This window comes from Leucoraja erinacea, chromosome 34 (assembly GCF_028641065.1).
Source record: "Leucoraja erinacea ecotype New England chromosome 34, Leri_hhj_1, whole genome shotgun sequence".
Lineage (NCBI taxonomy): Eukaryota > Metazoa > Chordata > Chondrichthyes > Rajiformes > Rajidae > Leucoraja > Leucoraja erinaceus.
Genome location: NC_073410.1, coordinates 1,367,322 through 1,383,567, shown reverse-complemented (window position 1 = coordinate 1,383,567; position 16,246 = coordinate 1,367,322). Strand labels below are relative to the sequence as shown.

General features: G+C 49.1%; 1 protein-coding gene across 1 annotated transcript; it reads right to left on the bottom strand.

Moving 5' to 3' along the window:
• Positions 1 to 1,423: 1,423 nt before the first annotated feature.
• Positions 1,424 to 16,181, bottom strand: si:ch211-223a10.1 (uncharacterized). Its single transcript, XM_055661619.1, has 10 exons — positions 15,819 to 16,181; positions 14,281 to 14,416; positions 12,577 to 12,687; positions 12,318 to 12,450; positions 10,796 to 10,974; positions 9,477 to 9,550; positions 8,158 to 8,320; positions 7,070 to 7,152; positions 4,999 to 5,189; positions 1,424 to 3,431 (listed from the first exon to the last, which is right to left on the bottom strand). The coding sequence occupies exons 1-10, from the start codon at positions 15,952 to 15,954 to the stop codon at positions 2,967 to 2,969; spliced, it is 1,671 nt and encodes a 556-aa protein (XP_055517594.1). The 5' UTR covers positions 15,955 to 16,181; the 3' UTR covers positions 1,424 to 2,966.
• Positions 16,182 to 16,246: the final 65 nt, after the last annotated feature.

Sequence of the window (16,246 nt, the reverse complement as noted above, 5' to 3'; positions counted from 1 at the left end):
GGCCACACTTTACAGCGCCACACTTTACGGGAGAAGGGCAGCGGCCGCCAACCCTGTCCCACTTGACGGCAGGAGGTCGCGGTACAGCCCAACTCACCATTAAGATGCTTGCAGGGAGCAGCTCCATCCTTCTGGAGGACAGGGCAGCCTCCAGCATACACTGTTAACACACGGAGCGCGTACTTTCTTACCTGTGCGGCGGGGAATAATTGTGGCGGGTGACAGCCCTATGAACCCGAGCAGCAAGGTGTAGGTGGCCAAAGGTGCGCATCCCTCAGGGCAGCCCCCACTCTTCCCCCCCTGGGGTCAGCGCTGTCCAGCCACGGCCAGCCTCCACCCCGTCTCCCCCTGTGTGGCCGCACTGTCATGGGCTGTGGGTCAGCAGTGCCCACACACACACGGGGCCGCAGCTCCGGGCAGCGGTCACCCACACACACGAGGACATAAACCCGGCAATGTCCCCGTCAGCTGCAGCACAGTTGGGGACGGTCTGGTCCCTCCGCCCACCCAGAGTCACTGACTGCGCTGCACCGGCACCCCAACCACCCACCCGACCACGTCCTGTCCCGTCCAGTCCCACACCCACATCACCTTACCCACCCAACCACCTTCCCCTCCCCCACCATGCCCCAATCATCCCCCACCCTCCCTGGGATAGATGGCCCGGGGTCCGCGATTGCGGAACCAGTCAGCGTGGAGTGCGGATGCTGGGACAGAAGACAGGCCCGTTACACTGGAAGCCATGGTAAGTACTTGCTTGCAGTTCACCGCGTGTACTCCAGTTGGCGTTGCGTGCCAACAGTAAGAGTGGCCTCGACTGCCGTGCAACCTCCCTATAGGATCTTTGATTAGGAGTAACTTCTCAACTTCAAGTAACCCTTGCTTTCCACCCCCCTCGCTCTCTGTCTCTACACCACCCACCCCTCCTCCCCCCATCCTAATTCTCCGACCAGCCTGATTCTGGCTTATTGCTGAATTGTCTCTGCATTGAGGTGGCCTTAAGGAGGTCACACCGGGACTTGTACAGCCCTAAATACCACATATCTCACCTTCAGCAGACTCTGAACTTGGTTCATCCACAGTCTCTGGGCAAAGCATGGACTGTTTTTGTTAGTAGGCTCTCAACCCCACGTTTTCTTATGCAGTCACTTGAAATGTCACTGATCCGTGTTCTCCAGAGATGTGGCCTAACCCCGCTGAATAACTCCAGCACTGTGTCTATCTTTGTGTTTGCAAGAGGCCATCAGAGGGAAGCAGTGCCTTGCCTGTAGGATGCAATACTCCCTCCAAATACAAAGCTGCAAGCTGCAAGTTTTAGAGACAGTCAGGAGTGTTTTATTGTCCTATGTCCCATATAGCAACATAGCTATCAAGGAGTGACACAGAAAAACAACTCACAATGAAAACAATGGAGGCAGTGAAGCAGAGTATCATGGATGGTTTATATTGAATTACTATGATAGCCTCAGATATGTTTCGCTACATGAGGTCTGATATTTCTCTGTTGTCGGGACAGGTTCTCAAATCTGACAAATGTGGAGGTTCTGTCCCACTGAGAGACTCCGACACTTTGTGTCTTTTTCCCTGCATGGCCTTCCTTAAATAAGGGACGTAAACCATCCAATGGGGCCTCATCGACCATGTACAATTGCAACAATGGTTCCCATTTTCAAAGGTTATTATTGCCATTTGTTTTCCTACTTGGTACCCCTGAATTTTGAATTTTGTTGCCCGCTCAACAATCTCTGTACTTCTCACATTTGCAATCTCGCAGGTTAGATATTAGTCTTGGAACCTCCTAGTTAGGTACATCTCACCCTAACCTACAATAAACTGCATTTGTCCCCCTCACTCAACCCATGCAGAGTCCTAATATCATTACCATAGTGCGCCCTCCCACCTACTAGTCATCAAAACATACTTAGACACTTGCATTCCGCACCTTCCACCTCCCCAATACAGTAAATGCTACAAGCATACAATTACAAGAGATAGGACAAATGTTAACATTGGCTCTGACCATTGGGAAGTTGCAGGTGAGGAGGTGGAGAAAGGACCTCCAGGTGGGTATGAAGCACCACAATAGCATGTGGTCCAAGACCCGGGCAGCCAACACCACTAAATGATCAATGGCAACAGCAAAACACTCCCCGATCCAACGGCCAGAGACAACTTCACCTGTGGACACTGTGGAATGGTCTGCCTGCCAGCCAGGGACGGGTCTAGTCAGCCACGTCAGGAGATGCAACCACAGATGAAACATTCCCCTCTACAAACAGGACCAGGTCAAAGCTGCACCATCGTCTCCCGCAGACGGATCGATGCCACCATATAATTGTGGGGAAGAATTAACCTTGAGGAAACTTGAGGAGTCTGAAGAAGGGTTTCGGCCCGAAACATTGCCTATTTCCTTCGCTCCACAGATGCTGCTGCACCCGCTGAGTTCCTACCTTATGTCTACCTTGAGGAAACTGCTCTAGTTACACCTCGCCAGCCTGAAGAGACTCACTTAAAACACGTAACCCCCCCCCCTCTCAGAACTCTAAAGGGACTGGTCCCTCCCTGAAGCTCAGGGTCACTCTTGCATCCTCACCAACATCACCTCCCCACCCCTTCCCACAGCACCATCCCATTATAGCAACACCTGGCCTATACACGCATCCAATCCCAGTATCCAAACGCTGTTTCCTGGCCCAGTTTCCACACTGTATGACTATGACTCTAATACATCAAATGCAGCCTCACCAAAGTCTTATAAAGCTGCATCATTTCCTGACTCTTATACTCAATGCCCCCACTGCTGAAGGCAAGCATAACATATGTCTATTTTGCTGTTGTATCAGCTTGTGTTTCCACTTTCAGTCGTAGTCTCCATCCTATCACTGACAACCATTCTGTTGTCAGCTCTCCCCCTTCTCAGCAACTTAATATTGGCGGGGGGTTCTAGCTCTTGTTAGCTTTGCTGTTTAAAGGTGGTTTGAGAGATTTCCGTGGCTGTTTTGGATCCTCTGGCCAAAGATGAGAAACACCACCACGCTTTTCACAAAGTGGCTCCAGGTGAAGTCCGCTACGCATGCTCTGTCCTTGCGGGAGGTAGCGGTGTTGGTGGAGATGGCCATCATCTGGGCCTTCAGCACTACAGCCTCCCACAGCACAGTGGCCATGTTCATCAGGGCCAAGCCCATCACCCAAGGCTGGCAACCAACAACCTTGAGGAACACCTCAAGGTTCAGGTCATACTGAAGGTGGACGACGTACAGAGCTGACAATATGAAGGTCAAGTGGCAGACAATGATCTCCAGCAGGAACAGAATGAAGAGTCTCTGGTTATTCTTTGCCACACACTTCATGAGGAAGAGGCAGTGGTGATCAAAGTTTTCCATGCAACTGTTGCAGAGTCTGCAGTGCTTCGTTCCTTTTGGCTGAACAATCTAAATAAATAAATTGGGATAAAGTTAAATAAGATAGATTCCAAACACACCATTCTCCAAATCATACACTGCATATTCCATAATATTGTTAGCCACTAGACATGTACCTGCATAACCTCCCATCATCTTGCCCAGTCAAACACTGTTTGCAATGCCCAACGTTCTTGCAACTATTAACTTGAAGAAATGAGAACATGATGACACAATGTAGACCTGCTCTACCCAATACTAACACACATACGTTATACATCACTCAAATCCATAATCCAGTCCGGGTCTTACCTTAGAGTCATCATATGTCACTAACGTTTTCAGCCACTAGCCGTTAGTCGGGATGTAGCCAGGGTGGTGACCAGTTGCAGTGTAAGTTTGTGCTAATAAACCTGTTGGACCGTTACTTGGTGTGTTCTTTATTAGCTCGACACACAACGCACCGCAGATGCTGGAATATTGAGCAAAGCATAAAGTGCTGGTGAAACTCAACGGGTCAGGCAGCATCTGTGGAGGGCATGGTAGGGTACCAAACCTGAAACATCACCTGTCTATTCCCTCCACGGATGCTGCTGACCCTGTGAGTTCCTCCGGCACTATGTGTTTTTCTCTCTGCAGATGCATTTTCTGTTTTTTTCCCCATGTTTAGAGTTGTTTGCAGCCCGAGACGGTATATAGACATGCAGCACGGAAACAGGCCCTTCGATCCAACCTGTCCATGCTGACCAGAGTCATACAGCATGTAAACAGGCTCTTCGGCCAAACTTGCCCATGCTGACCAACATGCCCCATCTACAGTAGTCCCACCTGCACGCGTTTGGCCCATATCCCTCTAAACCTTTCCTATCCATGCACCTGTCCGAATTTCTTTCAGATGTTATTAACGGATCTGCACAAAATAAATGGCTTAACTCTAATAAGTTGAAGATGCTAAAATGGACAAATGTTAGTATTATATAATGGGGCAGGTTCAGGGTTAACATAGACAAGGTCAATGCATTCTGCAATGTCCCAGAGACCCACCACCCTCTGTATGAGATGGATCAACTTTTGTATCCCCAAATTACACACTTCTGGAGAAATCAAACTAGCATCTGTAGTTCCTTCTTAAACTAAACTGTTTAGGAAGCTAAACTGGGTAGCGGCGACTGCGGAGGGTTTAATGGCCCCAACCACGGGTGAACAAGGTGGAGGACTGACTGAACTTTGTGCCTTCCATCAGGAGGAATGTTGTGGTGGATGTTTGTGTTAAATCTTATTGTGCATTGTGTGTTCTTTTTTATTGTATCGCTGCTGGCAAATTCATTTCACTGCACCTTTGAGTGCATGTTACGAATAAAATTGACTATTGACTATTAAGGAACTGCAGATGCTGGTTTAAACCGAAGATAGACACAAGAAGCTGGAGTAACTCAGCGGGACAGGTAGCATCTCCGGATAGAAGGAATGGGTGACGTTCTGAAGAAGGGTCGCAAAGGGTCACCCATTCCTTCTCTCCAAACATATCTGGTGCTTTTCTAACAGCGCTGAGCAAGCACACGAACAAGCTGCCCGCTCGCACAGCAGTGGCCCGTACCTCACAGTAGATGCAGAAACAAGATGGACTCTGCTTGGTTCGTATCAGGTGAGTGAGGGTCAAACTCTTGGTCTCAAAGTCAGACTTGTGCAGATTCCCAGGGTCCTTGGTCAGCAGTTTCATGAACATCCAGAACAACACAGTAGCCAGCAGCGTCATGAAACACAGCAGTGGCTTCGCTGGCCAAAGAGGTGCAGTGGTCAAGGACAAATATCACCCTTTGTGGGCTCAGCTGCCAATTGTCAATATCTACCTCATTAAAAGCCACTAGTGTTGATGTGAACACGTATCCTGTAGCTCACGCTCAAGACCCAACTCATTCTCTGAGTGGGAGTCGGCGTGTGACCATATTATCTACAGAAAATAACTGACAAGGAAGTTGCAGAGGAATTGGATCCCTACAATCGGAGCTGGAGAGGCAGTGGAGTTGGATAGGAATTATAGGGAATGCAGTCCCCACTGTACAGCATCAGGCAAGGACATGATACAAGGCTCCATCACAGAGCCGCACAGTATTGAAACAGGCCCTTCAGCCCACCCTGTGCATGCTAACCAAATTGGCCTTCTAGACTAGTCCCATTTGCCTGCATTTGGCCCATTGCCCTCTAAACCCTTCCTTTCCCTATACGTGTACACGTCACGTAATTGTATCCGCTTCTTCATTGCAGTTAGGGACTTCCCTCCGAGTGAAAATGTTGCCTCTGAGCTACTGGTTAAATCTCTCCACTCTGAATCGTCTGCCCTTTAGTTTTAGAATCCCCACTTCTGGGCAAAACGACTATGAGCATTCACCTTATCTATGCCCCTCGTTATCATTTACATCTCAGTAATGTCACCCCTAAGCCCCCTGGGCTCCAAAGGCAAAAGTCCCAGCCTGCCCGACTTCTCCCTTCAACTATAGCCCGCAAGCCCAGGTGGCTATCATCGAGAATGGGAGAAGGTAAATCCAAAGAGCAAGACTGAGGGCAAACATGCGGGGAGATTTGATGGGTTGTTCACAATCATGGTGTGGAAACAGGCCCTTCGACCCAACTTGCCCATGCTGACCAACATGTCCCACCTACACTGGGTGGATGAAAGGAAACAGAACCAAAAGACGAGGGAAAGTTTCCTTTGACACAGTGAATGGTCGTTATTGGAGCTGAATCATCGAAAAGGAGTCAGAGCAGTTCGATGTTTTTAGATTGGATTAGAGATGCAGTGTGGAAACAGGCTTTTCGGCCTAGTCGATGTCGACCTGCCATACACCGGTTCCATGTTACCCCACTTTCTCATCCACTCCCTACGCCATAAGGGCAATCTACGGAGGTCAATTACCCTACAAACCCACACATCTTTATTTGGGATGTGGGAGGAAACCCGCACGGTCACGGGAAGAACGTGCAAACACCACACAGACAGCAGCCAAGGTCAGGATCGAACCGGGTTCTCCGGCGCTGAGAGGCAGAAGCTTTACTACTGCGCCACCAAATAGTAGTGTTCAAAATACTTTAACATGTATAGGGGCATGGGGAAACATCGGACCATTTATCCAAATCTAATTGAAAGCATCCTGGCATCAGTGTTAAAGAGGGAACTGCAGATGCTGGAGAATCGAAGGTTACACAGAAAAGCTGGAGAAACTCAGCGGGTGCAGCAGCATCTATGGAGCGAAGGAAATAGGCAACGTTTCGGGCCGAAACCCTTCTTCAGACTGATCAGGGGTGGGGACAAGAAAGGGAAAAGGAGGAGTAGCCGGAAGGCTGGAGGGTGGGAGGAGACAGCAGGGGAGCTGAGGAAGGGGAGGAGACAGCAAGGACTAACAGAATTGGGAGAAGTCGATGTTCATGCCCCCGGGGTGCAGACTCCCCAAACTGGCATCAGTGGTCAGTGATAATAATGGCTCTGGAGCATGTTGGCATATATTGTAAAGAAGGTGAAAGCTTCCGTAGAAAGGAATATTTTCTTTTGCATTCTCTACCTCAGAGGTACCTTGGGCCATGGATATTGGTAGGGAATAATCGTCCACCTCTAACTATTGTGGATCAGTATCTTAATGTTTGTTAAATGCAACAATTCAGGTAAAGGATATCGGGTAGGATCTTGCTGTAGAAACAGTACAAAGAATGAAGGATTCCCGCAGCAAATGTGCCAAGGTACACTGGGTTGGGCCACCTGTGGGGATGATAAAGCAGAGTGTTAAGGGCATGTCCCACCAGCATGCGATTGCATGCGTCCAGCGCAACCAAACGTGGTTGCTTGAGGCTTATGGCCTCGCGGGGCGGTCCCACTTCGAAGCACGGAGGCATATGGAGTTGATTCATTAGGAAATCATGCATTATTCGTCACAATGGTCTGTTCAGTGTTTCCAAACGTTGACTTGTCATCGAGTCGTATGGCAGGGAAACATAGACATAGAAACATAGAAATTAGGTGCAGGAGTAGGCCATTTGGCCCTTCGAGCCAGCACCGCCATTCAATATGATCATGGCTGATCATCCAACTCAGTATCCCGTACCTGCCTTCTCTCCATACCCCCTGATCCCTTTAGCCACAAGGGCCACATCTAACTCCCTCTTAAATATAGCCAATGAACTGACCTCAACTACCTTCTGTGGCAGAGAATTCCACAGATTCACCACTCTCTGTGTGAAAAATGTTTTCCTCATCTCGGTCCTAAAAAAATTCCCCCTTATCCTGAAACTGTGACCCCTTGTTCTGGACTTCCCCAACATCAGGAACAACCTTCGGCCCATCTCGTCCATGATGTCCCATCTCAGCTAGTCCTATTTAGTCGTACAGCATGAAAACAGGCCCTTCACCCAACGTAACCATGCCCACAAGACACCCCATCTCAGCTAGTCCTATTTGGCCCTTTTGGCCCATATCACTCTAAACCTTTTCTATCCATGTACCTGTCCAATTATCTTTTAAATATTATTACAGTCCCTGCCGCAACTACTTCCTCTAGCAGCTGGTTCCATACACCTACCACCCTCTGAGTGAAAATGTTGCCCTTCAGGTTCCTATCAAATCTTTCCCCTCTCAGTTTAAACGTTTGCCCTCCAATTCTTGATTCCCCGCTGTGTTGTGTAGACCAGAATATACGGAGTCTTTTACTCAGAGGAAGGCTGTGATAGCAGGCGGGAAGAGTAGTGACGCTGGTGGGAATCACCTTACCTGGAGTAATGGGAGATCCGGTGGTATTGGAAGAAGGTGAACCTGATGAGAACAGCAAAAGCAACTACGCTGAAAATACCCCCATATTCCCCCAGGTAGCTGGCGATAACGAAAATGATCGAGCTCAGAATCGCTGGGTAAAACAAGGTGCCATAGTACAGACCTAAAAATACAAAGAGCCTTTATGGATTATGTGCAGTAGATGATAGTTGGCATCATGATAGCACAGGCATTGTGGGCCGAAGGGCCTGTTCTTGTGCTGTACTGTTCTATGTTCTATGATTCCTCACACAAGTCATTTGTATAAGATGTTTCAGGGCCAGACAAGTTCCAGAATGATTCAGATTATATCTTATGTAGTTACTCTTGCATTTATGATGAATAGTTGTGGAAGGCACACAGTCCCATCACACAAGCCAGCCCCCCTCCCCATTGACTCCATCCATCTACACCATGCTGTCTCTGGAGAGCAGTCAACGTAATGAAGCACCATTTTCATCCTGGTCACTGAGGTGGGAAGATTGCAACCTTCACGTGGTCCGCCCTGTTTCGACAAATGCAATCAACCCGGCATGCACAATCAAATAAGATCTAAGAACTTTAGGCTGTGCACCCCTTACGCAAGAAGAAGACCCTGGTCACTCCCTCCCCGCATCTATTGCTGGGCAAACGGTACAAAAGCTTGAAGGCACGTAGCTCCAGATTGAGGAACAACCTCTTCCCCATTGTTTTCAGACAATTGAATGGACCTCTCACAAGTTAAGGATGTAGTTCTGACCTTCCAACCCAACTCATTGCAGCCTTTGTACTTTATTCCTGCACTTTCAGCAACTGTAATACTATATTCTTCACTTGGTTGTTTTTTTCCTCTTTTCTCTACGTTGTGCTTGTGTAAGGCTGGGTTGAAATCAGACTTCGTTAGTTCTTGGTGCAGAATAAGGTAATTCGGTCCAATCAAGTCTACTCCGCCTTTCATTCATGGCTGATCTATCTTCCCCTCTCTACCCCGTCTCCCCATAAACCTCTGACATCCTCATGTACGGTGTGGATTGAATGGCTAATAAGAAAGTGACGAGAATAAGAATCAGAGTCCACCTTCAACTTGAAACGCTGCCTTACTGGTCAGCAGCGACCAATGACTACGTACAAAATAGATACACAGAAATTGTTATTACTGGCCAGCATAATTCACAAAGCAGATAACTTCCAACAAACAAAGCATTTATGCATCTGTTACTAAAGTCCTAAAACAATTTATCAATTGAATCTTTTAGTAAAGACTTAGAACAAACATGTCGATAAAGACTTAAAACAATTACCAGTTGGCTCTTTGGGCTTCCCATTCTGTCCTTTCTTATTATATTCAGTCAAAGTCTTTGCAACTTCCTGGTGTCTGTAAGAAGCAGATAATAACCATGGAACAGTAGCAATAACAGTGTGAGGGAGTTTCTCATTTCTATGAGTCTAGGAATTGGAGCTGACACACCCCATGCACCCCTGGAAAAAGTTTTCACCCAGAGAGTTGTGAATCTGTGGAATTCCCTGCCACAGGAGGCAGTGGAGGCCAATTCACTGGATGTTTTCAAGAGAGAGTTAGATTTAGCTCTTAGAGCTAATGGAATCAAGGGCATAAACAGTTTTTATCCACGAGTAGTTGCTCTACTCATTCAAAAATCTGTAGCCTCCCTTTGATCTGGTATTTTGTTGGTTCACATGCTTGATCAATGGTGTTTTATCATTAATGTTTTATTATTATTAATGTTTAGTGTTTTCTGAGTCATTCGTAACTGTCACTGTATGTCATGGTGTTACATATCATTGTGGGCGGAGCACCAAGGCAAATTCCTTGTATGTGAATACTTGGCCAATAAACTTACTTACTTACTTACTATGGGGAGAAAGCAGGAACATGGTACTGATTGGGGATGATCAGCCATGATCATGTTGAATGGTGGTGCTGGCTCGAAGGGCCGAATGGCCTACTCCTGCACCTATTTTCTAAAAGAACCTTGTGTTTCCCCCAGACATTGTGACTATAACACTCCGGCCAAACATGGTCCTGTGGTCCACAACAGCCAAGTTGGCATAGGTTGTGGAAGTGACACTTCCATGGGAAGATGGTGTTGAAGAAGCTTATGAGAGAGAAAAAGACCAAGTACTCTGAACTGACAACTGAAGCTGCCCAGAATGGGCGGAAGACCCTGTAGAAGTGGGGTGCAGGGGATTTGTTGCTACAGCTACGACCAGTCCATTGAAGGAAATGGGGGTGAGGAGTCACTTCCTCAAACAAGCAATCAAATCATTGTCAAATTCAGCAGAACAAAAGCAGCAATTGGCTTTGGATCAAAGGAGTGACAACAATTGGGTTGCAAGATTGAGTTGCAAGAATTGGGTTGCAAGGAAGGTGTGGAACTGAGGGGGGTGTACCTGGGATGCCAGGTATCACCGTTGAGCCCTCTGTAGACGCTGTGGGCTTATCAATGAAACGTCAAAGAAGGAGGATGTCCACCTGAAGACCTCGATGACGTACCTACCCTACCTTTAACCACGTCAATATCAAGAGGGCCAACTTACTACAGGGATTGCAACCTCAAGTTCTACATTAAATAACTAATATAAACCAAAACTGCAGGTGAACCTGTGTGTTTTCCCTCGCTTGGCCAAGTCCAGGGGGGTGAGTCCATCTTTGTTTTGTAGCTGCAGGTTGGAGGTCCCAGTCTTGGCCAGCAGCAGCCAGCAGATGGCCACCGAACCAGTGTGAGCTGCTACGTGCAAGGGGGTCATTCCCCAGGTGTCAATCTCAGCCGCACTGCACCTCTGTAAACAAACACACAGTGTTGGTGCCGTGCCCACACAAGCAACAATACTAGCATTTATTACGGGGACTGGAAAACAAAACACAGGGGATGTAACGCTGAGGCTTCAGGTCACAGGCGCTGGTCAGAGTGCATTTGGAGTATTGCGAGCAATTCTGCCCCTCATATCTGAGGAAGGATGTGCTGGCTCTGGAGGGGGTCCACAGGAGGTTTACGAGAATTATCCCTTAAAGAGTCGGTCAACTAATGATGAGCGTTTGACGGAGCTGGGCCTGCACTCGCTGGAGTTTAGAAGGACGAGGTGGGGGGGGGTCCTCATTGAAACTTACCAAAAAGGACCTGGATAGAGTGAATGTGAAGAAGATGTTTCCACTGGTGGGACAGCTTAGAACTAGATGTCACAGCCTCAGTATAAAAGGCTGTTCTTTTAAGTAGGAGATGAGGAGGAATTTCTTTAGTCAGAGGGTGGCGAATATGGGGAATTCATTGGAGGCCGTCAATGGGTAGAAAGATTCTTTATTAGTACGTGTGTCAGGGGTTATGGGGAGAAGGCAGGAGAATAGGGGTAGAAGGGAAGAGTAGATTTGATGGGCTGAATGGCCTAATTCTACTCCTATCACAAATAAAAACTACATATGCTGGAGTCTTGCGTACACTACAAAGTGCTTGAGTAACTCACAGGTCTGGCAGCATCTCTGGAGGACATGGATGGAGTCATAGCCATGAAGCACCAAAACATGCCCTTGGACCTAATGCCCATGCCGAGCAAAATGCCCCATCTACACGTCCCACCAGCACATGTTTGGCCCAAATCCCTCCAAACATTCCCTATCCATGTACCTGACTCAGGAATAGTTGCTTTCCGAGAATTATAACTACTATAAATTCAAATTCACACATGCACTGACTACACCGCCCAACACGGACTTCCATCTGTATATATGTATATAGCGCCGCAGAATTTGTGCACCTATTCCCCCCCCCCCCCCCATCTCCCTTCTGTTTTTTGTTTTTTCTGTTTCTTTTTTTTTTTGCGCTAAATTGTATGTATGCACTGAGTACGAGCAGCTTTCAGTTTCACTGTACATGTATAGTGACAATAAATGGCATATCTATATCTATCTGTAGAAAATGATGGGCTTGGATGGGCAACGTTTCTGGTCAAGACTCTTCTTCAAGTTGAAGTGAGTCAGAGTATAGTGTTAGTACAGTGTCTTTGATTCTTCATTCTCTCTCCGTCTCATGTACAGGACCAAGTGTCGGAGCAAGAGGCACCTCCACCTTTCGTTCTGGACCTCTAGCTTCTGTGTCGAGGAACCCTCTTCTTATCTAAAGGTCACTCACCATTCCTCTCAACAAATATTTCACCACATCCTCGTTGCCGATGGAAGTGGCGATGTGCAGCGGTGTTTGCAGGAACTTGTCCGAGTCGAGGAAGCTGAAGTGACCCATCTCCTCCAGGTAGCGGATGGAGGCTCTGGAGATAAGAGGCAGCAGAATGACAAGCTGGCCCGAGTCATGGAGCGTTTTGCTGCCAAGGGTCGTTGCACCAAGCCACGTTAGACCACACAAACCACACCACACTGCCCCAATGCTCACGTACATGCAGCCACCAGACACTGCCTGATGCAGCGCTGTCTTCCCTCGATGATCCAGCAACATCACATCTGCTCCATTCTTCACCATCCGGTCCATTATGTAGACATCCCCACGTCTGGAGTAGTTAAACAAGGAAAGACACTGGCGTTAGTCACACATATAATGGAAGACACATGTGGGATCAGCGCAGATAGACCGCTTCTGCTGGGACAAAGAGAATTAAAGCCTATTAATAACATGTTGATTCATCAATGGTGATGTTGGGAGGCATTCCCAGTGTGTGGGAGGGAGGGGGATTCACTACACCTTCCTAAAGAATCAGATAAGACCCAAAATGCTGGAGAGACCCTTCTTCAGACCCGAAATGTCACCAATTCCTTCTCTCCAGAGATGCTGCCTGTCCCGCTGAGTCACTCCAGCATTTTGCATCTACAGTGTAAACCAGTTCCTTCCTAAAAAAGCTATGGAAGATTACTGTGGGAAGCCAGGCCCTGGGAAAGGGTGGGGCTCGAGAGGGAAGAGGGCGACATCACAGTGTTGTACAGAACAGAATCAGGCTTTGTTTGTGGTAAGGACTTTGGTTTTTTTGCAGTAGTTTTGGAGTTATTAATTTATTGGATGTTGTTGCTTACATATAACCTGTACGTGTTGTGTTACAGGCCTGTTCACAATTCATTCTTCCATTGTTGGTGCATATATATAACAATTAAACTCATGACTTCACTCTTGAACACACCCTTCGGTCCAACTTGGAGTTTGTACCTTCTTCCTGTGACCACGTGGGTGTCCTCCAGATGCTCAGGTTTCCACCAACATCCCAAAGACGTGCAGGTAGGTTAGTTGGCCTCCATAAAATTGTAAATTGTTCCCAGTGGGTATATAAAAAAGCTGGAGAAACTCAGCGGGTGCAGCAGCATCTATGGAGCGAAGGAAATGGGCAACGTTTCGGGCCCAAACCTTTCTTCAGTCTGAAGAAGGATTTCGGCCCGAAACGTTGCCTATTTCCTTCGCTCCATAGATGCTGCTGCACCCGCTGAGTTTTTCCAGCATTTTTTTGTAACCTTCGATTTTCCATCATCTGCAGTTCCTTCTTAAATAAATTGTTCCCAGTGTACGGGGTGATGGCTGGCTGCCGCAGATTCGGTGGACCGAAGGGCATGTTTCCACACTGTATCTCTGGACTAAACTAAACTATGGGGTGTAGCTTTAAGGTCAGTGGGCAGAGTTAAAAGAGATGTATGGAGCAAGATTTTATTTTTATACAGAGGGCGGTGGGTGCCCGAGGTGGTGGTGAACCCAGATACAACAGAGGGATTTGGGATAGGCCCACAGAGTGCTGGAGTAACTCAGCGGGTCAGGCAGCATCTATGGAGAACATGGATAGGTGACATTTTTTTAAAAGGGATCTTTCAAAAGGGTCCTAACCCAAAACATTACCTATCCATGTTCTCCACAGATGCTGTCTGACCCGCTGAGTTACTCCAGCACTATGTGAAACGTCACCTATCCATGTTCTCCAGAGATGCTGCCTGACCAGTTGAACAACTCCAGCACTTCGTGTCCACTCTATCTTTGGTATAAACAACATCTGCAGTTCTGTGTCTACATCGCCTGTCCACGTGTCAACATCGCCTGTCCATGTGGTCCAGTGAGTGAGGCTGCCTGACTCGCTGAGTCACTACAGCAATTTGGGAGTTTGCTGACTCACCTGCAGGCAAAGTGAAAGGGTGTCTCTCCAGCATCATTCGGGAGGTTGGTGTCTGCCCCAAGGTCCAGCAGTAGATAGGCCAAGTCCATGTGGCCACATAGTGCAGCGTGGTGCAGCGGTGTGAAACCATTCCAACCTTAGGAGGATATCAACACAAAGAACAATGAGTGCACAGAGTGGGAAGTAGCAAACTCTTGGCCACTGCTCCGACAGTGAGTGAGTGACCAACTGGCTTGGGCCTCACAGCACCAGAGGATCAGGTTCCATCCTGACAACGGGTGCCGTCTGTACGGAGTTTGTACATTCTCCCCGTGGGTTTTCTCCAAGATCTTCAGATTCCTCCCACACTCCAAAGGCGTGCAGGTTTGTAGGTTAATTGGCTTGGTGTAAAATTATCCCTAGTGTGTGTGTAGGGTAATATCAGTGTGGGGGAATCACTGGTCAGTGCGGACTCGGTGGGTCGAAGGGTCTGTTTCCGTGCTGTATCACTAAACTGAAACTGACCCCCAACCAATTACAAGGAGCGCGAGGTCAAAGGGCAGAGTCAAGGTCAGCTAATTCATCGATTGTTGACGTCCCCCAACTAGAAATGGGGGCGGGTAAAGGCCAATCAGGTGGAAACAATATGCTAGAGACAGATGGACACAGAGTGCTGGAGTAACTCAGTGGGTCAGGCAGCATCTGTGGAGAACATGGATAGGTGACGTTTCAGGTTAGGGTCCTTCTTCAGTCCCGATCCGAAACATCATCTATCCATGTTCACCAGAGATGCTGCCTGACCCGCTGAGTTACTCCAGCACTTTTGTGTTTATCTTCAGTATAAACCAGCACCTGCAGTTCCTTGTTTCCACACACAGCTTATCTTGTTGGGTGGGTACAACATCTGGCCTTCCTCATCGGATGAAGAACAATGGCAACTAATGTCCCCTTTCCATAGAACGACAGAAACGGGGAGGAGGGGGGTGGGGGGAGAGAGTGGGGGGAGGAGAGAGTGGGGGGGGGGGGGGGAGGGGGGGGGGAGAGAGTGGAGGAGTGGAGGGAGAAGGGGGGGGGAGGGGAGGGGGAGAAGGGGGGGAGAGTCAGGGGGGGAGGGGTGACAGTGCGGGGGGATAGTGTAGGGGGGGGAGAGGTGGAGAGGGGAGGAGAGAGTGGGGGGAGGGGGAAGAGGTGAGTGTGGGGGATGGTGTAGGGGAGAGAGGAGAGGGTGGAGAGTGGGGGGCGAGTGGAGAGGATGGGGGGGGGGGGAGAGTGGAGGGGATGGTGGGGGAGAGTGGAAGGGGGGGGATAGTGTAGGGGGGGAGAGAGGATGGGGATGGGGGGGGGGGGGGGAGAAAGAGGGGATTTGGGCACGGTAGCGTTCCCCCGGGGGACAGGGATGGGAGGGGGGGGAGTGTAGGGGATACTCGGGCGGGGGCAGTTTAGGGAGGGGGGAGTGGGGGGGTGTAGGGGGGAGTGTAGGGGAGGAGTGTGTGGGAGGGGGGGGGGGGGGAGTGTAGGGGAGTGGGCAGTGTGGGGGGGGCCGGGTGCCCGTGTCCTACCTCGGGCATGTAGCAGGCTGGGGTCCCGCTGTAGACAGCGGCCGCACTGATGCGTGTCTCCGCTCCGCAACGCCTGGGCCAGGCCGGCGGCTCCCGGGCCGGGGTGGGGGTGAGGGTGGGGAGGTGGCGGCTGCATCGGACCCGGACAACACCCCTCTCCTCTCCTCTCCTCTCCCCTCTCCGCTGCACGGAGCAGATGATCCGCAAACAGTGACCGCGATAATCAGCACTCGGTCGGGCGGAGAATTGAAACTAATCCCGGGCCACAGACTAGACAAGACTAGAGGCTGCAACCAGCAGTGTTTCTCTGCCACAGTCACAAGCCCCACACACACACACACAACAATGCCAACCTCACCCTGCAGATGCTGCAATCTGGAGCCAAACACAAAGTGCTGGAGTAACTCAGTGGGACAGGCAGCATCTGT